Below are 21,611 nucleotides of genomic sequence, written 5' to 3' on the forward strand. Positions count from 1 at the left end.
ACCAATACAATCCAATCCAATCCAATCCAAATGGGCAAAGCAACCACAATAAGGCGGGTGTTGTCGACGACTTCGCTGAAGTCTGAAGTGCGTCGGCCGCGCCTGCGCACATTCACAATAAACAGAGGAGGTGGATGAGGAGGAGGAGGGGCACAAGAGTAGGTTTTGGTAGGCTGACATGCTGACAGCCTGAAGCTGGTAGGCTGAAGCTGAAGCTGAGACTGAATTTGTAGCTGAAACTAAACTCAACTCTGCCTGCTTTGCCAAAATGCAACGCAGCAAAACTCGTTTTCCATGGCTGCTGGCGATGCTGGACCATATTTTTCCCAGCGCACAATTTCCATCCAGCTGTATAAATAGTCGCAAAGAACGCGAGATTGAGACAGTTTTCAATTCGAAGCCCAGCAGCCCGGTGCTACATATCGTTTTTTTTAAGCATTCGCATTCGCCCCAAAAATAAAATAACCACTATCAAAATGGCATTCAAGGTGCGTAATCAAGTGATCAAGTGTTCTGTGTGTTTTTTCGTTTTTTTTGTTTTGTTTTGCTTGTGTCAAATTATTGTGACAGTCCTTGGCGAAGGTCCTTAATAATTCCTCAACGATTCTCTCGTTGCCGCAGGCTGCTATCATCCTTGTCCTTGTTGACAGGACCTCGCTAGCATTTTGATTGCAGTGCGTTTTACATTAATGTTCCAGCATTTTGTTGAATTCAACAGTTTGCAAAAAGTTTAAGGCTTCAGCTTGGCCGCTTTAAAGCCTTTCGAGTGCCTTGAGTCCTGGGCAACCGCCACAAATTTCAGTTAAATTGCTCGATTTCATTTGCTGCATTTTTTCGCTGGAAAAAACACTCGATGTTATAATGGAAAATGCTGCCACCTGACAGCGATTCAATTAGCTGCATTTAATTGGCAATGCATAAATATTTTTGTTAAATTATGCATGACGCTTTGAGCGTGTTAATAATCTGTCAGGGGCAGAAATGCATTTCGATATCGATTACGTTGGCAGGCTGATTTTAATTGCGACTTAATCAGCAGATAAGCAGCTTAAAGCTGCTTGGCTTAAGTTGCTGAATCACGTAATACACTGTATTTGATGCAAATAAGCAAGCTAAGTATTAAGCTATGAAAGCGCATTAAAGCTCGTAAAGCAGCTTGTTATGTTGGCTCAAGTTATTGCATTGAATCTTAACAGCTCCAAAAAGACTTTCTACGAAATGATAATGATGAATAAAACTTATCAATTATAGCTTGCAATTATGTAGACTTTTCCATTAAAGCTCGTAAAGGAGCTTTTAAGCATGACCTCAGCAACTTACCATTTAAAGCTTGTAATTATGCAGACTAATGCAAAGCTTTGAAAGCGCATTAAAGCTCTTAAGAATAAATACTTTAAAAATACTTTTTTTTGCTATAGTTAGCAATCTTTACGAATCATAGTTTTCGTACGAAATAATCTTCTTTTTTATTTATTAAGCGCATACCACAAGTTACTAAAATATAAATTTAATTTATCAATTAAAGTTTGTAATTATACAGACTCATGCAAAGGCCTGAAAGCGCATTAAAAGGAGTCCTTTTAAAATCTTTTCCAATCTATACATATCATAATCTTTATAAATAATAATTTCTTCTTGGCTTCATAAGCTCATAAAAGAAGATGATAAAATAAGAGTAAATTATGAATTAAAATTTGTAATTGTACAGACTAATGCAAAGCCCAGAAATCGCATTAAAGCTCTTAAAAACGAGTTCTTTTTAAAAGTACTTTTTTTTTGCAATATTTTTAGCAATCTTTACGTGCCATTGAGCATTGAATTCTGTTTTCAATCATAACAAACTCAGTTATGTTTGCACTCGTTTTGCATATTCAAATTGATCGAAATATGTATTTAATCAAAGGCCATCGAGCTGATATATGTTTCAATGTTAATTAGCTCCAAATGCGACATGTGACATTCGATAGACGAATGCAAAAATAACATAGAGAATGTAAATAGCTAAATGAATGAATGACTGACTCACTGAATCACTGACTCATCATGGCCAAGTTAAATTGCCTTTGTGATGCTGCAAAGGGTCAACTTAAAGGGATTCCAACGTTAAAGTGAAAGTTATGTAATTGTTGTTTTCATTTTTTCAATGCCAACACGGCTCGGTGTTGTGCGTGTTTTTGCGCCCTCCTGTCGGGCAGTTAGTTACGCTTAATTAAAATCAGATAAATACCCAAAGACAAATAAAAGCCGCGCCAAGTCAAGTGCAAGGCAAAATGGAAATAAAACAAAACGAAACAAAGCACAGAGCAACAGAACAGAACAGAAAAGAACAGCAAAGAGGCCAAAACGAATACGAAACAGAACAAACGAAAATGATATAAATTTTAAATACAGAAAAAAAGGCATTCGCAACTCCCCGATGTGCCTAAACCCTTGGAAAATTCTCGATGGGGTTTTTTTTTGTTTTTATTCTTAGCATTTTTGCGCGTAAATTGAAATTCAATGGAATTGGATATAAAATGTAAAATGAAAGTAAAGTCGGCAAAAAGGCAGCAAAAAGACAAAAGCAGAGAGCCCTGAATAAACCCAACTAAAACTCACTCGAAATACCCTTGCCTGAAAGTGATTTCAATTGAGTGTTCCATGCCAGCAAGTGGCAAGCGATAAGAAGAAGAGAATCTAAGCAGTTAAAGCAACAACAGACGAGTAATGAATGAGTGGTAATTAAACCGAAATTAGCAGGAAAGCGCTTGTAAGAGAATTACAGCGAAATGATTGTAATTAGCGAATATTAAGTGGCGAAGAGCGGCGAGCAAAAAGTAACGAGTTAATCGAAACAAATCCGAGAATAAATTATAATAGTTAGCAGGCAAATACATAGGTGAAGCAACGAGTTGTTGTTGTTGTTGAGTGAATTAGTAAAGAGCACTTAATTTATAGAAACCGCAAATAAACAAAACAATAATTAAGACGAGACTCAGAAGCAGCCACAAACCTGTTGATGAACCCTAAGCAGCACATAGCACTTCTAGCATCAATTTAGAACTGATAACGAGTAGCGAGAAAGCATTAAAAATAATAAATGTACGAATTAAAAGTAAATGATTACTAATTATAATATTAATAAAAATATAAAGAATAATATTCTAAATTATATTAATGAAAGCAACTTTTATCTTATCTTAGCTTTAATTTCAGCGAGTAGCTAATACTGGCTATTATTTGATAGTATCGAGCGAGTAATATTCGCTACTATTAGATACTTTGATACTTACTTTGATGTTACCGAGTAGCTAATACTCGGTACTATTACTCGCTACTATTAGCTACTCGCGAATACTCGCTACTATTAGCTACTCGCTACTATTATATACTCGTTACTATTAGCTACTCGCTACTATTAACTACTCGTTACTATTATCTACTCGCTACTATTAGCTACTCGCTACTATTAGCTACTCGATAATACTCGCTACTATTAGCTACTCGATAATACTCGCTACTATTAGCAACTCGATACTATTAGCTACTCGCTACTATTAGCTACTCGCTAATAAACATACGCATTATAGAATAATATTAGATATAAAAGAATCAGCGTGATTGAAAAGCAGCGAGTGTTGGTACTCGTTGCTATGTAACTAACGAGAAAGCATACAAAATAGTAAATATACGCAGCGTATATAAAATATGAAAACCCGAGGCAACTAGCGAGAAAAAGTTACTCGGTACTAACAAACTTAAACGAAAGTTTTTTTAATGAATATCGAGCACTTAGTTGAGCAAAACGTCACTAGCTGATTTTAAATTACAGATGATATGTGTCATTAAGTCGAAGCATATGCTAAGAGCTGAGCTAAGCTCAAAACTCAACAGAAAAGTTGCTATGCTGGTGTTGCCAGCAAATTCACCGTAAATAATACGCATACGCCGCATTGCGTCGACTGTAGCAAAAGCGAGTGAGCGAGTGAGCAAGTGAGATGGCAAGAATTTGAGTTCTCAACTACTTTGCGAACTTAATTAAAAGTTTATGCGCCTGCAATTTCCTTATGTAGCCCTACTATACATAGTGCCTATGTGTGAGTGTGTGAGTGAGTGAGTGAGTGAGTGAGTGTGAGTGTGTTCGATAGGAGAATGCAAACAAAATACAAATGAGTTTGTGAAGAGCGAAGGCTGCGCACTCGCTGATTTATGCAAGCACTATCTACATATAGAGTAGTACTATACTGTAATTATTATTTGTATTATTTTTACAGCTTGTGTTCTGCATCGCCGCCATGGCCATCGCCTGCGCTCAGGCCAAACCCGGCGGCCCAGCGGCCTATTCGATTAGTGCACCCAGCGTGGATCACGCATCGGTGGGCAACACACAGGAGCACACAGTGAAGGGACACTACGGTCAGTCCTCGCAATCGGACTACGCCAGCCAGGTGCAGACAGCGCACTCGCAGTCGCATGTGCAGCGCTCCAGCATCAGCAACGATGGTGGCCTGGCGCCCGCACATGGTTATGCCGGTAAGTCAAAGAGAATACTATTTAGTAGTACCATAGTAGAGAAATACTTTACATGCAAAGACAAGCACGAGCACCAAACTGCACCACACTCAAACACTCAGCACTTGACACACACAGATTGATTGCACAGTAGTTTCAAATGCTAACAACAAAAATAGTTGCACCACAAGCCGCTGGCTATGCCATTGGACACACTGCGCCCGCTGCCCAAATCCAGCTGGCCAGCAGCAGCAGCGCCTATGCCGCGCCCACATTTAGCTATGGCGGACATTATGCGGCAGCTGCCGCACCCACCTTGGCCTATGGTGGCCACTATGCTGCCACTGCCCCAGCTCTGCAGTTGTCGGGCGCTGCCTCGCATGGCTTTGGCCTTGGCTATGCCGGCTATGCTGCCGCACCAGCTTTGTCCCATGGCTACTTGGCTGCCGCTCCAGCTCCAGCTCCGGTTGTGAAGTATGCCGCCGCCGCCGCTCCAGCTTATGGTAGGTCTATGAAAAATAACCACGCTTTTCTTTTGCCCACCCCCCACTTCTAACCTATCACACCTTTTGCACCTTTTGTAGTTTGCCATCTCTTTTACACTAATGTTTCTCAAAATGCCAAAGTTTTCTTAACATTTTTACAGCGTTTGTTTATTTAAAACTCTCTTATTCTGTCGCTGCAATTTATTGTATTTTCCGCATGCTGGCAACACTTGACTTCATTTTGCTGTCACTGCTTAAGGGTCAATGCAGTCAGTACTCACAAAAAAAGAAAAGAAAAGAAAAAAAAAACACAAGCAAAGCGAAGCGAAACGAAGTGCAACTGCAAAAATAAGATAAATTCTGTAAAAAGCTATAAGTGGCGCCATCTAGCGACAGGCAGAGACAAACAACTGGCAGACGGATCACAAAGTAAACAAGTTTGCAAGCTGCATTTTCTATTTATTTTATCTGGCCAAACAGCAAATGTCTTTGAAGCTGACTTCAAGCTAGAATTGAATTTATAATTTCGTACATTATTGGCAAGCATAATGTAAACATTGCGTAGGAGTTTTGCAACTTTAAGCATGTTTAAATTTGTAATAAGCCTGATTTGTTGTATTCAAGTTAAATCTAAAATGCAAGCAAACACACAAGTTTCTATATGCATTTGGCAGCAATAATTCAATTTAATTCTAATACAAACAAATACTGAAATTGCAGCAAATATTTGAGAATAAGTGAAACAGCTTTTTGATATAGTTCAGGAATTTGCTTCCCATAATAATTCAAAATTCAAAATACCTATTTAAAATGCAATTCATTGTTGTCAATCATTCTTTAAAGTTAGCACCCAATACTTGATTTAATATTTCTACCTGAAAGTAATTTTGTGCCCCTTTAGGTAAGCGCTTCTTATAGATATTTTCTAATATTATAAAATGATCTAAATTCTTATTTACAAATTTTTATATGTTTTCTAAGGAGAACTAGTTTCAGTGCTGCAAAATCGATAGAAATATGAACTCGAAAGCATTAGAGACAATTATTTTAATTTGACATGCACAGCGCATGGACATTTCAAAAAAATTACTCATAAATTATCAATAAATAAAGGCGTGTTGCACGTGCTACACGTTGCCGTTGCCTTACTCATGTGCAACACATCCGCCACGTTGTTTCTCTTGTTGTTGTCGCTTGCTATCGATTTCTGCTTAGACAACCGTCAACAACAAAGTGAAGTTCTCTGGTATGAGTTACGTTGCGTTGAGCTGAGTTTTGGGTTCGTTTTTAGGTACTCTGGCCTGGCCAGGATGTCGGTCAACGGCGGGCGTCGTATAATCAATCATTCATTCATTGTTGCCAACTAGTTTAAAGCATTGACACATGGCCCGCCAACGGTCGTCATGATGATGACTGTCAGGACGATGATGATGACGAGCACGAAAACGAGAATGAGAATGAGAACGAAAATGAGAAAACGGAATGTGGATGCGCCCTCAAGTGTGGGGTCAGTCAGTTCGTCAGTCATTTGGACAACTGGCGTTTGGCATTGGCAAAGTCAGCTTCGTCGTGTCTCCCTTCCAAATGCATAGGACAGCAGCATACAGAGCGTTGGTCCAATGCTTATCAATGCCGCGTTGCCGCACTTCACCGTCACCTTCATGCCTCGCTCCACTTTGCCACTTGACTGTCAAGACAGGCAACACTTGTAAAAAAAAGTTTGCGTAGTGTTGGAAACTATTTGTACTGTTGTCAAGTGGACTATTTGCTTCTGTGGCGCTGTTGTCGAATTTCTTTGCAGACTACTTGTTTTCTTTCTGGTTTTTTTAAGGGCACTTGGCTTCAATTGAAATGTTCGCATAAAGTAGTTTATTTTATTATTTGCACACTTTCCAGACTTCAATTTACCTGGACAGTGAAAAAATATAGCAAACACTAAACTATTTAAAGCTATGTATGTGCACTGATGCCAAACTTCTCGAATTTATATATGATTTATGTGCACAGTTGCCAAACTTCTATTTACGAAGACAGCGTTACCAATGCAATGTTGCAAACTTCATATGAGTAAAATGAATATTACATAAGTTCAGAGCGGCATATTTTATTGTTTGCAAATGTTTCATTTACCGGAGCAACGAAACTATTATTACATGGACTACAACATTTGCAGCTCTCTCACTGCACCGTTGCCAAACTTTTTGCATTTACAAGTGAATGACACAATTTGCAAATGCCACCATTTGTTGTGAGAAATTGTATATATATTTTTTATATGTGGTTTATATGTTGTCAAACTTCGCGAAAGGTTCCAACTATTTGCGATGACCTTTGTCACACTGTGCGGCAGACAGACACATGCTCGTATCACATTTCATGTTCGCTTGACAATACAAAATTGCAGACCTTGCGGTGTCATTTGATTGATGTCGTCTTGTCAGTCGCCAGTCTCGAGAGCATGTGCTCAAATATGCCTCAAACCCATTCACAGCTGACAAACTGTGAGCTTTCCTCCGATTTTGCAAACAATGAGCCAATTTAAAGGTGCCTCATTGTTAAACTGGACACAGTTTAGGTCGTGTTTTGGCATATTGTTAACTGACATCTATGTCAAGTTTCCAGTTGCAGCAGCAGAGCAGAGACAGCAGCAGCGACAGAGTTATTGCTACCAATTTTTTGGTTGCCCTGATTATGCATTTTACTAATGCCATTTGTACCCACACACACACACACACACACACACAGCTCCCAGCCTGATTGGACATGGCATTGGACTCGCTGCACCAGCTGCTTATGCTGCCCCAGCCTATGCCGCACCCGCCTACACCACGCATCTGGCCGCTGCCCCAGTGCTTAAGTGAGTAATGCGTTTGGCTTTATAAATAGAGATGGATCGCCTCATGGTCTCTCATCATCCCAACAACATCATTATCATCCTTTCTCTGCTAACACAGGGCTGCCGTTGCTGCCCCCGCATTGGTGCACACATCTGTCTCTGGCCATGGCATCCACTATGGCTACTAAGATGATGACGATGACGATGACGATGACGATGATGATGATGATGATGGCGACGTCGACGCAGTATGCAGCATCTCCAGTCCACCATCCGCCATCCGCCACCCGCCAGCCAACAGCTATCAGCACCACCACGCATCATTAGCACCATCACAACCAACCAACCAACAACAACATCAACAGCAACACCACCACCATCAGTTTCCCCCCGCACATGGAGTTTAGCGACTGGCTAAAAATATAAACACGAGTAATATCCGTGGCGGTGTATAACTGTAAATTATGTGACCTGCGGCACTTTAATTAAAAAATAACAACATCCAGAAACGGACTTCAAATTCAAATTGGCGAAAATTGCAACGTCGCAATTGCATTTTGCAACGTTGCCAATTTTCAGTGCATCACACATAATCTACTTTTAAGCACTGCTCAATGGGGGGAAAGTCGCGTCTCTCGAGCACACACACACACACACTCACCTCTCTAATGAATGTCTAATTATTGTGTGTACTATTATTATTTTTTTTTTATCGCGGTTGAATTTATGTTTTATTTAAAAGTTACTTTGTACAGAAAAATGCATGTGAAATGTTGGAAAGAATAAAAAAAATCATTTAAAATGTATACGTAAATGGACAACAAACAAGACAAGCGAAAAGGGTCGGCTAGAAGAGTGGAGAGAGGGGGGAGAGGTGTTCCCTATGCTGCAGTTATAGCTATGATATATGAATGGCCGAAAAACTATGCTGCGATTTATATGCCACGCTCCAGTTGAGCACTTGCCATATCGTACATACTGCTGCATACTTTATGGCGCATTGCGTGGAATTTATCACACTCACAACACACACACACACACAAAAACTCACAACACACACTCACACACATATGTATATAGAAGTTCTCTATCTCCCAACTCGTTGAGCCAAATGGCTGGCAAAAGCGAGCGAAAGTTCAAATGCCCCAAAAAAAAAAAAACATTTCCTTTTTTTTAGACCCAGCGACCACTAGACGTCACGCATACGCCACGTGCGCCGCGTTGGGCAAAGTCAAAAATAGCACTTGCCGCTTATATTTGGATCACAATGATCTTAATATAGCTGCATCAAATCAAAAGCATAAACAATGAAAATGTCAACGCAAATGTCGACTACATAAAAGGCAAATATTATTTGGTGAGCACTGTGTGAAAAACATACGATTTTTTTGTTGGTATTTTGCTGCAGGCAAATTAAGCGCAAGTTGCATGTAAAATGTTATTGAGAAAAAAAACCAGTCAACTTGTATTGGCAGCAGCTTATTAAAAGCAGCCATAGGTAATGAATTTATTCTTTATCCCTTTTTATGAGCACATAAAAAATGTTGATAGTAATTTAAATTCTTTTATTCATCTTGTATAATTCAAATAATTGAACCAATATATTTCTTATTTTATTACAGCAAGATTTTACTATCAATTTTAATAATATTTTTAGTTGAGAATACTCAAATTTTGAATTGAATATCATTTCATCATTAAGTTTACGTCATTAAATAAATCAAATTATTGTTTTTAAGCAGCATTCAGTGAAGAACTTAACTTTTTTATTTAATATTTTTATATTAATTCTTCTGGCACATATACCATATATAGTATTAACATATTTTTGATTATACAAATTACTGTAGTAATTTTGAAGACTCTCAATATTACAAATCAATAAGCAGGGAGTAAATTGAAGTCAGGCACTTACCCAAAAATAAACAAGTAAGAAAGCTACAGTCGAGTGTACTCGACTGTGAGATACCCGCTACCCATTTTGAATAAAATAAATATAATTTGCGGTATTTTCTCAAAATATACCGAATATACTGCAAAAATACTAAAAATATACCAAATGGTATATTTGGTATATCGACATAGTACCGCATTCAAAATATACCATAGACGGCACAATATACCAGATTGTCAGCCAAAGCAACTAAGAGCCCTAGTAAGTAGGCGTTTTTGCCCATACAAAAATATTTCTTTTATAACTTCGACAATTTTTATCTGATCGCAACCAAATTTTCAGAAATCATAACTACTATAGTAGTTATTATATATACCAAAATTCGGAACTCTAGCTTTAAAATTACGCTTGTTATTCGATTTTTTTGTTTTGCGGGGGCGGAAGTGGGCGTGGCAAAAATTTGAAACAAACTTGATCTGCGTGCAAACATAACAAATGTTGTCGAAAAAAAATTATAGCTCTATCTCTTATAGTCTCTGAGATCTAGGTGTTCATACGGACGGACGGACAGACACACAGACGGACAGACGGACAGACGGACAGACGGACATGGCTATATCGTCTCGGCTGTTGACGCTGATCAAGAATATATATACTTTATAGGGTCGGAGATGCCTCCTTCTACCTGTTACATACATTTCCTGCCGGCACAAAGTTATAATACCCTTCTACCCTATGGGTAGCGGGTATAATCAGCTGTACACAACCACATCGAATATCTAATTCAATCGAAAAATCTCTGCATTGATTAACTGCAAATGCAATTAAGGACTGCATTTAATGACATTTGCGAAAGCAATTTCCAATTGAGCTGCCGATCGAAATGCAAACTAGACTACGCAATATTCAAATGCCGAATTTCTACCTCTGAGCTCAGCTTTGTGCTATAAATAGAGTTAGTCAAACATGAGTAGAAGTACATCTGCAGCCGACGACATTGTTGTGGCAATATTAGGTGGCATGTGTGTGTGTGTGTGGCACATGCATTGAATTGTACGCATGATGGTTTTTGGGTTGGTCGTGGCTTTGGGCCTGACTTGAAGGGCACCAGCGAAACCTCAAAGCAAACAGAATGCAGAAACAACAAGCTCGTAAATGGAAATGGCTTCGACTCTTACAAAGTCAGGCAGCAGCAAGCTGTGTCTATGTATGTGTGTGTGTGTGGGTGTGGGTATGGGTGTGTGTATTATCTGTTATGTTGTGTGCACAATAATTGTCTGAGTTTATCTACAAGTGTGGTTTTTCGCTGGAAAAGCGAGTCGTTAACGTGGCCAAACAGCCACAACATATTGCGGTTATGCGGATATTTGCTAAGCTTATTTTTCCGTGGAAACACACACGCACACACACACACACACCCAGACATTACATTTATTGATGTGGGATTCCTGTCCAGGCAACAGCTAGCAACTTTGCCAAGCAGCTGGATATCAATTAAGATGTAAAGTTATGCCACCACCGTTGGGGACGCTACTGTAGCAGCTTCGCCTCATCTCCATGCTGCGTGACTTGGCTTAGTTCATTCAGTCGATGTCTGTTAAGCTGCTGGCAAAAGACACAGCAACAACAACAACAACAACAGCAACAGTTGTCTGTTGTCTTCCCCTAATAAAAACAAAACCAATCCGTTTTGTCGCGAATACAATGCAAATAAAGACTAAGGAGCATGGCAAATGTAAATAATCTTGTAGACTCAAATACATAGAAATGTATATACTGTATACTTAGTTGGTCGAAATTTTCTTGGAAAGTAAGAGGACACCTGCGTCCAAGGACATGCACTGCACAAATATAAGAGAGCGCCAAAGCCATTTAAAAAAAAAAAAAAATGAAAAACGAAGAAAGAAAAGTAAAGCTCTGGGAAGAAAAACTCAAAGCCAAAACACGACAATTGCATTAGCCAAACGCAGCAGAGCCAAGCGAAGAAGTAAAGTGAAGTGAAGCAGAGAAGGGAAAGCAAGGCCATGTTAGGCGAAACCCGGCAAATACTCGAGTAAATAAACTTGACAAAACTAAACAAAAGTTGTTGTTGTTGTTGCAGTCAGGCAAAGCCAGGACAAACAATTGAGAGCTCATCTTTAAGTTAATTGAAAAATTGACCACACTGAAACAGCAAACAGAATGCAATAAATGAAAATACTTGGTATTCAAATCAAATGCATTCATTCATCAATTATGCATAAACATTTGCAACTAGCATTGCAACTGCTGAATGCCATTTGCGTATTTCTTGTGGTTGTTGTTGTTGTGCAGCTAAATTATTTTAATTAACTAAAACACTTTTTCATACAGTGATCACTATAAAAGTGTGCTTTGTAAAAGTGTGAAAGCAAAAGCAAACAATTAAGACAACTTTTATTGAACCTATTTTGAATATAATCATATATAGTACAGCATATATACCAAAAATATACCGAAAAAATACTAAAATATACAGTTGGCTGTGAGATACTCGCTACCCATTTTCGATAAAACCGTATTCTATAAATATACCAAAAATATACCACAAAAATACTAAAATATATCAACTTATCAACATATAAACCAAAAATATACCACAAAAATATTATAATATATACACTTTGGCTTATCGATTTTGTACTACATTTAAAATATGTTATACCGTAAAGCGCCAAAAATACCAGATTTCCAGGCAAAAAGGTATAATACCTTTCTACCCTATGAATAACAGCTTGATAGTAGTTTTTATAGTTTTCATTTGCAACTTATTTTTACTAATTAACACATGGCATCTAAAAATGTGTGCTTAATAAAGACAATTACAGCTAAACGTCATTAAAATTTTGGGATAACAAGTAATAATTATGAGCTTACAAGAATAAATCCAAAAAAAGAGGCTTCAGTATTATTTTGTTATTGGGGATTCAGAATCACAATAAACCTTTTTAATTTTTCAATTTAATTTGATTAATAATTAAACAACACTTTGTGTTTAGTTTAAACTTAGTTTTGCTGTTAAAGTTGCATTAAAGTTTAGCCTGACAAAAACATTTTCTAGAAATGTATGTAAATATAATAAAATATTGAATTTCCCAAACTCTTTTTATAATTTGATGTTCTATAATTCAATTTCAAACTGATTTAACCATCGGTATATATTTAAATACTTTAGCAGTATATTAGTTGGTATATTTTAGGAATAATACCTCACTGATTTGCTTTTATTGAAAATTAGCAGCAGGTATCTCAGAGTCGAGCACACTCAACTGCAGCATTATTACTTGCTTTTAAATAAAGTAAAGTAATGCAGCTCAACATTTTGTACGCTTTTTAAATATTTCTCTCTCTCTCTCTCTCTCAGAAAGTATTTATTTATTCGCAACACTTTTGCACTTCCGCCGCTCACTTTGTGTTGGCCACTTTATGTCGGTCAGCTGAGCTGTGCTCATAATAAGCTGCTGCATTGTTGCCCTTATTATTATTATTATTATATTTCTTATGAACAAAACCTGTTCGCAGAAAGTGCGACTTTCTAATTAAATGCAAGTAATGAATGCACGCAAAATGTTTTACTACTGTACTGGCTGCGAGAAGGGAATACTTGTGAAATGGCTGCAGCCCACGCACGTAACGTAGTATTATCAAAGGCAGCAGCCACAATAGATGCAAGGGGCAAGTAGAGAGGGAGAGGGAGAGGGAGAGGAAGGGAACAGCTGGAGATCGCACATTTGCAAGAAAATTTCAATTTAGTGCGTCCAGCAAATAACGAAAGCAAATAAACAGAAATATGCAGCACAAAGCAAACAAAAAAAGCTGGTCAAAATACACAGAAAACGAACAGCGCAACAGACAGCAGAGGAGAATGAAACGCAGAGATTGACAGAGCGAGGGACATTTGAGCACACAAATACACACACACAAAGACCACACGCTGTCTATCTATGTATGTCTGTGTGTGTGTGTGTGTGTGTGTGTTTTGCAAGCGTGGCCGCTTCCTGTTCATTTCCCCAGTTGACAGAACAAAACAAAGCCGAGATGTCTAGCAATGACAACAACTGGCTACGACGACGACGACGACGACCATGGCCAAAAACTCCAGTCATCCTCCTTCCACGCTCTCTCTCTCCCTCTCTTCTCTCGACTTGATTACCAAAGCGAGTGTCAGATGTTTGCGAGTTGAGTGCTGTGCGTGTGTGTGTGTGTTGCTACACAGTTGCACATTCTGTAACAGCTTGTTGCGATAGGTCTATTTGCATTTCAATTTTGGGCCATGGGGGCGTATGCGTAATGCCACAAATGCAGTGCGCCAAAAGATGCCGCATTGCTGATAAGTTGCAGCTGCATTCACAAGCGCTAATTAAAACTTCTTCTCCGCTCCGCCACCGATACAACTTTGTGTACTTATATGTTCTGCGACTGCGACTTCCTTTTGATGTGCAATTAATTAGCTAATTAGCTTGATTCAATGTCAGTGGCAAACACATTTTTGATAGCACAAATCAATTGTTCAAACTTAGTGAACACAACATTATAACTCTTGAGTGCTTCCTTTTCCGCTTTTGCCACTTTGCAGCAGCGCACTCTCATGGTCAATTACATATAATCAATTACTTCCGCCGCACAAGTTCAAGTTCAATTTCATTTCTGAGGGCGAGGGCAAAAGCATCTCCATGGAAATGCGAAGCTTGCTGGCATTTTGATTGACTCCTTTATGTTTGGGGAATATCAAAAAGATTGCGAGAATACCCGCTCATATTTAATTTCATTTATGAAAAACATTTGGCCTTTTAGCACTGAGACAACTGAGAGTTGTACTAAGAATATTCATGTTGCCAATTTCCAAATATCTCTTGAACCCATAAACTTGCTCTAATGCAACTTAATTATTCGATTGAGCTCACTAAATTAATTGCATTCTAGTTCAGTTCAAATTTGCCTAGCACTGAAATTAATGAATCCTTTGCTAATACAATTGCGAGGTTTACTAATAATTATCATAATTTATAATCAATTTGATGAAGCAAAACCAATTTGAAGGTCGATAAATAGATTTACGAGCACCACAGAATTTCAAAGAAATATTCTAAGAATAAAACTTTAATAAATACAGAAACTTCTCAAGATTCATTTATGTTTTTCTATGCTCTATGCTTTTCTTTTTAATCATTTTAAAAATTTATAATTCATTTGATAAAGTAAAACAAATTTGAATGTTTGCTAAATTTAACTTACTATTTAGTTTTCAAAGAGTTTTCGAGGCATAAAATATGAATAAGTATTAAAAGGTTCTTAGAAATTTGAAAAATTCTTTAATGAACTATAAATTTGAGTTTCCAAATGAAAAACTTTTAAGCCCGATGTGAAGTTTTTCCAACATGATTATCAAATGCATTTGTTTCCATATATTCCTATCATTCATAGATTAAAAAGCTACAGTTTTTTTGTGATTTCCAAATCTAATACTTGACTGCTATTAAAATGCGTTAAAGCTTTTCTAAGATACTTCAGAGGTTTAGTGAATATTCAAGACTTCTTAAAATTCATTAATGTTAATTGAAGAAACAACCAAGATTTCCAAATCATTTTCAGAATTTATAATCAATTTCATTAAACAGAACTAATTTGAAAGTGGATAAATACAATTTACTATTCAATGCTAAAGAAGCATTAGATGAAAGAACTTTAATTAATATTAAAATCTTATGGACAAGTAAAACAGCTACAGTAGAGTGTGCTCGACTGCAATATACCCTCTACCCATTTCAAATAAGACCGAAAAAAACAAAAATATTCCAAATACTACCTGCATATTTAACAGGTAAGAAAGCTACACTTGAGGGTGCTCGACTATTAGTTTATATGTAGCTTCCAAGAAGTTCAATATTTCAAGAATTCAATGTAAAATAAATAAAAAGACGTTGTAAATTTTATATAAATTTCACTACCGACAATTTATTACTCGCTTTTACTCTGTTACCAATTTGGACTTGTTCACAAGCAGCTAGAAGCTGTAACTACAGCGTATAGATAGCACTTACATTATATATATATGTATATATATATGTATATATGTTTGTATGATGATGGTACTTAAGCTACTTCCAAAAAAAAAGGAAAAAAAATAGAGGATGAGTCACGAATTTGAGTGTGTTTCCAATCTACAGAAGAATAACGTAGTTTTCTTGGTTTCCGTTTCGCTTTCGTTATTAGAAATTGTAGTTGAGATTGCCGCTGCTGAATCTCACATGGGATACGGCTGATGAAGGCTGATACGATGTAGAACCCAGGACGGAGGATTCGGGGATGGCCATGCCAAAGCTCTGCGAGGTATTGGGGGCACTCTGTCCGGTGGCAAATTGTTGGGCAACATTTTGTTGCTGCTCGCGTAAAATATCTTGCTGCTGCTGTTGCAGAAATCCCATGTGCTGCAGCGTTGAATAGTAGTTGGGCGTTGTTGGCTGTGACAACTGCGATTGCAACTCCGGCTGCTGCGGCTGCTGCGGCTGCTGCTGCTGCTGCGGCACAACCCGTCGTTGTTGCAACTGCAATCCATTGTTGCTGCCAAACAAACCGGCCGACTGTCGTTGGCTATAATTGATCTGCTGCTGTGGTTGCTGTGGTTGCTGCTGTGCTGCCTGAGACTGCGAGACGTCGGGATAGTAGGTGTAGAGCTTTTGCAGTAGCTGCTGTTGCTGCTGCTCAAACTCCAATCGCTGGCGCTGGTAGTCATTGAAGGCGGCTTGCATCTGATCCGCATAGCTGGGCAAATTGCCCACGGTTTGCAATTGTTGCTGCTGCTGCTGCTGCTGTTGCTGTTGCTGCTGTTGCTGCTGCTGACGCTGTTGAGCCAAGTATTGCTGCTGTTGCAACTGTTGCTGCTGCAATTGCTGCTGCTGCTGCTGTTGCTGTAGTTGCTGCTGCTGGAGCGTGTTGACAACTGGCTCCGATTTTTGCTTAAGGGGGCGATTTCCGAGGCTCTGCTGTTGCGGATAGACACCCGTATATTGCACTCCCGTGCGTCCGCTGAAACGATTTGGAATTTGCTGCAAGCGAAGCAAAAAAAAGAAAACCCAAATTAAATACACCGAAGTGATAAGATACAACTTTTTCCTCTTTTACCAGTCGAGCACCATTTTTGCTGCGTTTTGCGGTTCTCATAGCGAAAAATGAACAAAAAAGAGAAAAGGCGAAAACGAACTTTTTGGTTTTGCTTTTGGGCTGCACGCACGACAATTTTTCAATCGTACTTTTTTTTGCGTAGAAAAAACCAATTCAACAAATTCAAAAAAAAAAGAAAAATGAAATTCTGAAATTCAAAAGTCGAGAGTCGAAATTGTTAAAGCGAGAGAACGAGACTGACTGAAAACTAAAACTAATTGTGTTTTGCTTTTTCCCCCCCGGAAAAACAACAATGCGGAACTATAATTCAATGGCTACTCAGTTAAGTAAACAAGGTCACGCGCAACACGTGACACAGAACACAGAACGCAGAGAATATGTGTCAAATCGATCATACGTCACGTGGTCCAGATGCGATGCACGCGAGCGAGCGCGCATAAAACGCTCGTCAATGTGCTCGTCAACGGCAAACAGTTGAACGATGCACTCGCTGCCTGTGATCCGACAGCTGTTGGCGCTGTGTTGCCTCTTCGTGGCATGGCGCTGCGGCAACGCCTCGAATCCTCTCGAGCAGATAGCGCTGGGTGCGCTGAGTGTGAGCGAACAGCTGATGAATACGATGCAGGATGGCAACAAGGTGACTAAGGAATTCAATGTGGATACGCCGCTGATCAAGTGGCATTCGAAAACGGACCTCGGACACGGCGATGCCATGCGAAATGCGGGCGATGACAGCGACTCTGATGAGTCGGATGAGAGGCGACGGCGGCGGCGCAGGAAACGCAGCCATCACGATCATTTGGTGTCGCCACATCGTGGCAAGCGTTCGCCGTGCTTCAAAATGATGACGGCGGCCACCACAGAATCGGCTGATGATGTCGAGGCCAGAAGGAGGGCGGCCGCAGCACGCAAACGTGCCACAAATAATGCGTCGCGTTCTCGCATCATTCGTCGCATTAGCAAGAGCAAAAAGAAGAAGTTGCATCGCAGTCGACGTCAGCTGGAAGATTTCGCCGAGCAGCAGACGCCACAGCAGCAGCAACGTCCCAGTTTGGGGGAACGCTTCAGAGGCTTGTGGCTGTCGCTGGTCGACAACGTGGTGGATGCCATGCAACAGGTGCGCGACCGACTCAAAAACGCAGCAGCTCAAGCTCAAGCTCAGGCGCAAGCACAAGCGCAGGGCGGCAATTAAATGCAATTAATTCATCAAATTTTGTTTGTTTTGTTAACACAATAAATGCGGAGTAACTGCAATTACCCTGTTCTTGTTTCATCACTCGATTCTGATCTTTCGAAGCACGATTTCCGCTTGCCGGGGCACAACAAAAGAGACAATGCCCCGTTAGCTGGTGATCAGTCAACGTCATGACACTCAATTGCCAATTACTCTGTCGTCTAGCTCTGCTTCTGGCAATGCTTTTGGCGCTGGCCAGCTGTCAGGATGATCTCGAGGTGGACTATTCCAATGAGTACGACGATGTGCGACCCCATTTGGTTTATCCCGATGAGCCGCGACTCGACAAACGCTTGAGTTCCGCTGCTCAGCAGTTTGGCGAGAGCGTCAAGAACGCTTGGCAATCGATGGTCGACTCGTTTCACAACTACTTCGAGGAGCTGCGCGATGTCTTCTCCGATGGCGTCAACAACAACAACGCCGAAGATTTGGCAAATGCCAATTAAATGTTGTCTTTGATTTGTGCACAAATAAATGCATAATATCATATGCAATAAAATGTACTTTGTTGATCATTATTAAAAGGGAAAGCCATCGGAAGAAATTATCAATACGAAATACTATTTATTTCATCGATGCTGCTGCAGGAAAATCAAAAAAGATTAGAAAATTTGTTTCATTGAAATTTATAGCAAAAAATGCAGCTTGATTGCTTTGGTTGACTATGATCAAATTGTAGTTACTGAGAGTTCAAATTGCAATGATTGCATTATGAAAAATCATCTGCGTTGATTTGCGAATTTTTATTGACATTCTTTGCGCTTGAAAATAACTAATATTACATTTAATATTTGAAATAATATTGAAAATATTAAAATATATATTGCATGTTAATATAATCAGAGTTTCGAAATTTATTATGAAGTCAATTCACATTCTTAAAGCCATTTTCATAACTAAAATTTGGCGAAAGCAGCAAAGAAAAAGATAATAACATTTGCTTATTGTCGTCAAATTGAGTAAAGAATTAATCAGTATTGGTTATTTATGGTCTGATTCGAATTGAGCTGATTAAATTATTTAATTAAAATATGTAAAGTTTCGGTTTACGATTTTCCCATTGATATTAGCTAACTCTTTTCTTCTGTGGCAACTTAATCGGAATAAATATCGAAAATCCCTATCTTCTTCTTCAAATATTTCAAATGAAATCAAATAAGTCAGTGCCAAAACTGTTAAGAAATCAATTATAGGAAATATAAATAGAGAGAGCAGAAATAGTACAAAAAAGAGAATTCATAAAGTCAGCAAAAAGAAATACATTAAGCAATTTAGGAAATAAAAAATAATAACAAATTGTAAGAAAATACAAATAATTGCAGTATATTTCAGGAAATACATATATCGAGAAGTTTTGCGAAAATGTTGAGGCAATTGATTATGCAAAAAGTATTAAAACTATCAATAATGAAGAAGATATGAACGCTACAGTAATATGTGATCGACTGTTAGATACCTGCTTTCCATTTTCAGTAAAGACAAAACAGTGTTTTATTCTTAAAATATACTAAATTATACTGCAGACCATATTTTGTATATTGATAGCACTGTATCAATATACAAAATATACTATATTCAGTATATATATTTAAAATATACCATACAGTACAAAATATACTAAATTGTTATTGATATGATTCTAAAAATATACCATATTAGTATACCAAAAGTATACTGAAATATGCAGAAGGCGCCATTTGGTATATTGATATAGAGCTATGGGCGTTTTTGCCCATACAAAAATTATAGCTCTATCTTTTATAGTCTCTCAAATCGACAGTAAAATACGGACAGACAGACGAATATGACCATATCGTCTCGGATGTTAATTCTGATCATGAATATATGGGATCGGAGATGCCACCTTCCGTCTGTTATATAAATTTCCTGCCGGCACAAAGTTATAATACTCATTTTCCCTATGGGTTGCAGGTATAGAAATTACAAATTATTTAAAGTATGTAAATACTTTTGATTTGGATTTTTAACTCAATTTGAACAATTACAATAATAAATATTATGTAAAATGGTTAAATAATTACTACAAGAAATGTTGTCTTTGTTTGAATTGCAATTTTTTGATATGATGTCGATAAGAGATAAATGCATAACTGCAATCAAAAAAAAATTACGAAATTTCTGCTAGATGCATGATAATACATAGTTTAAATAAAATAGTTTCAAATCGCAAATGTTTACAAGCGGAAATTAAATTAAAGTTTTGTTCAATTGTTTTGCTGTTGTTGCTGTTGTTCTCGGAAGTGATCTCAAATCTTAGAGTGATGCATTATTTAACATTGGGGGCCGGCTAATTGCCAGTACATGTGAGCGTTTGTTAGATGTTGCCTGAGATTGCACCGGATGTATGCAACACGAGCGTAAAACGATGTCGCCCCTTCCCCTTCCCCTTCCCCTTCCCCTTCCCCGACACCGACCCCGACCATCACTTGTAGTAACAACTGTTGTTGTGGTTGCAGCTTTAGCTGCTAATTAGCAAAATCTGGCTGTTAAATAAGCCGCATCGAGAGCCAAATATCTCAGAGTGCAACACATTGCCATGGAAATGAAAACGCTTTGCATCGCTTTATTGCTGCTGCTCGCCGGTGGCTGCCAACGTATTGCAGCTCGGCCGCAGGTAAGTTGTATTGAGTGTGTATGTACAACAACTAAAAATAACTCAAGCACTCTTCAAAGGATCTGGAGTCTGGCATACTGATGGCAGCGGCACAGATAAAGGATCTGATTGAAACGGGAGCGGCTGGCAATAATCAACAGAGTGGCGAGGTCTTTGGTCAACGGATGAAAAGCAACATGGGCTTGGGCTTTGGCGATGCCATCCAATCGATGGGGGGTCGAAAATAATAAATGCATCACTTAAACTTACCAGCTGTTGTTGTTGTTGTAGTTGTTGTTGTTCTGCCTCCTCCGTTGATTGGGGCTGCAACTCAGCCGCTTGTTGCAACGGCTGCTTGGCAGCGCCGTAATAGCGTGTGAAGCTCTGTTGCAGTCCCGGCGTCTTCAGCGTGAACGAATTAGTGTTGGCATCGGTGTGAAAGGATAATTGTGCCTGGCTGGTTGCGAGGCAAACGAACAGCAGGCAGCAACAGCTTAACAATGCCCCGGGATGCGACGACATTCTCACTCTGATTTATGACCAGCAAAATGCTAATTGTAATTGATACAGATTTCCCACACGCGTTGCCCTTAATTGTTAAAGCCACGCCCACAACAACTACGACGGAGACAAACGTTGCTACTGCAGCTACTCCAAAATTGCGACTGTGCGTTGCCCGCTCGTCACTTCAACGTTTTATACTTGGGCCGCCTTTTTGGCCATTTACCATTTAGTTGGCATGCAAGAGAGCCAAATTCCAACGACAGTAGCAGCTGATAGTGGATGGTTGATGGCTGATGGCAAGTGGAAAATTTATTTATTGGCATTGTTCGCTTGCGGCTCATGTGCGTGAGGTGAGAGACCAACACAATGCACCCACCCCTCGACCTTCCTCCTCTAACTGTCAAATTGCAATG

The 21,611-nt window shown here is 38.9% G+C and overlaps 4 protein-coding genes across 5 annotated transcripts; 3 read left to right on the top strand and 1 right to left on the bottom strand.

The window, feature by feature from the left end:
• Window positions 1–398: 398 nt before the first annotated feature.
• LOC132795914 (cuticle protein 16.5) lies at window positions 399–8,583 on the top strand. 2 transcript variants are annotated; one of them, XM_060806875.1, is made up of 5 exons: window positions 399–488; window positions 4,254–4,512; window positions 4,671–4,994; window positions 7,722–7,833; window positions 7,931–8,583. In XM_060806875.1, the coding sequence occupies exons 1-5, from the start codon at window positions 477–479 to the stop codon at window positions 7,998–8,000; spliced, it is 777 nt and encodes a 258-aa protein (XP_060662858.1). In that variant the 5' UTR covers window positions 399–476; the 3' UTR covers window positions 8,001–8,583. The 2 variants fall into 2 exon arrangements, with proteins under 2 accessions (XP_060662858.1, XP_060662859.1); XM_060806876.1 differs by lacking the exon at window positions 4,671–4,994 and having other exon boundaries at window positions 7,931–8,581.
• A 7,079-nt stretch (window positions 8,584–15,662) lies between these two features.
• Window positions 15,663–17,094, bottom strand: LOC132796585 (UPF0746 protein DDB_G0281095). Its single transcript, XM_060807804.1, has 2 exons — window positions 16,847–17,094; window positions 15,663–16,770 (listed from the first exon to the last, which is right to left on the bottom strand). Exons 1-2 carry the CDS (start codon window positions 16,883–16,885, stop codon window positions 15,934–15,936), a joined length of 876 nt encoding a protein of 291 aa, XP_060663787.1. The 5' UTR covers window positions 16,886–17,094; the 3' UTR covers window positions 15,663–15,933.
• Window positions 17,095–17,325: 231 nt separating this feature from the next.
• LOC132796586 (uncharacterized) lies at window positions 17,326–18,085 on the top strand. The gene has a single exon (XM_060807805.1). It carries the CDS (start codon window positions 17,328–17,330, stop codon window positions 18,036–18,038), a length of 711 nt encoding a protein of 236 aa, XP_060663788.1. The 5' UTR covers window positions 17,326–17,327; the 3' UTR covers window positions 18,039–18,085.
• A 128-nt stretch (window positions 18,086–18,213) lies between these two features.
• Window positions 18,214–18,566, top strand: LOC132796587 (uncharacterized). Its single transcript, XM_060807806.1, has one exon. The coding sequence runs from the start codon at window positions 18,260–18,262 to the stop codon at window positions 18,524–18,526; it is 267 nt and encodes an 88-aa protein (XP_060663789.1). The 5' UTR covers window positions 18,214–18,259; the 3' UTR covers window positions 18,527–18,566.
• The last annotated feature ends 3,045 nt before the right edge of the window (window positions 18,567–21,611 follow it).

This window comes from Drosophila nasuta, chromosome X, assembly GCF_023558535.2.
Source record: "Drosophila nasuta strain 15112-1781.00 chromosome X, ASM2355853v1, whole genome shotgun sequence".
Lineage (NCBI taxonomy): Eukaryota > Metazoa > Arthropoda > Insecta > Diptera > Drosophilidae > Drosophila > Drosophila nasuta.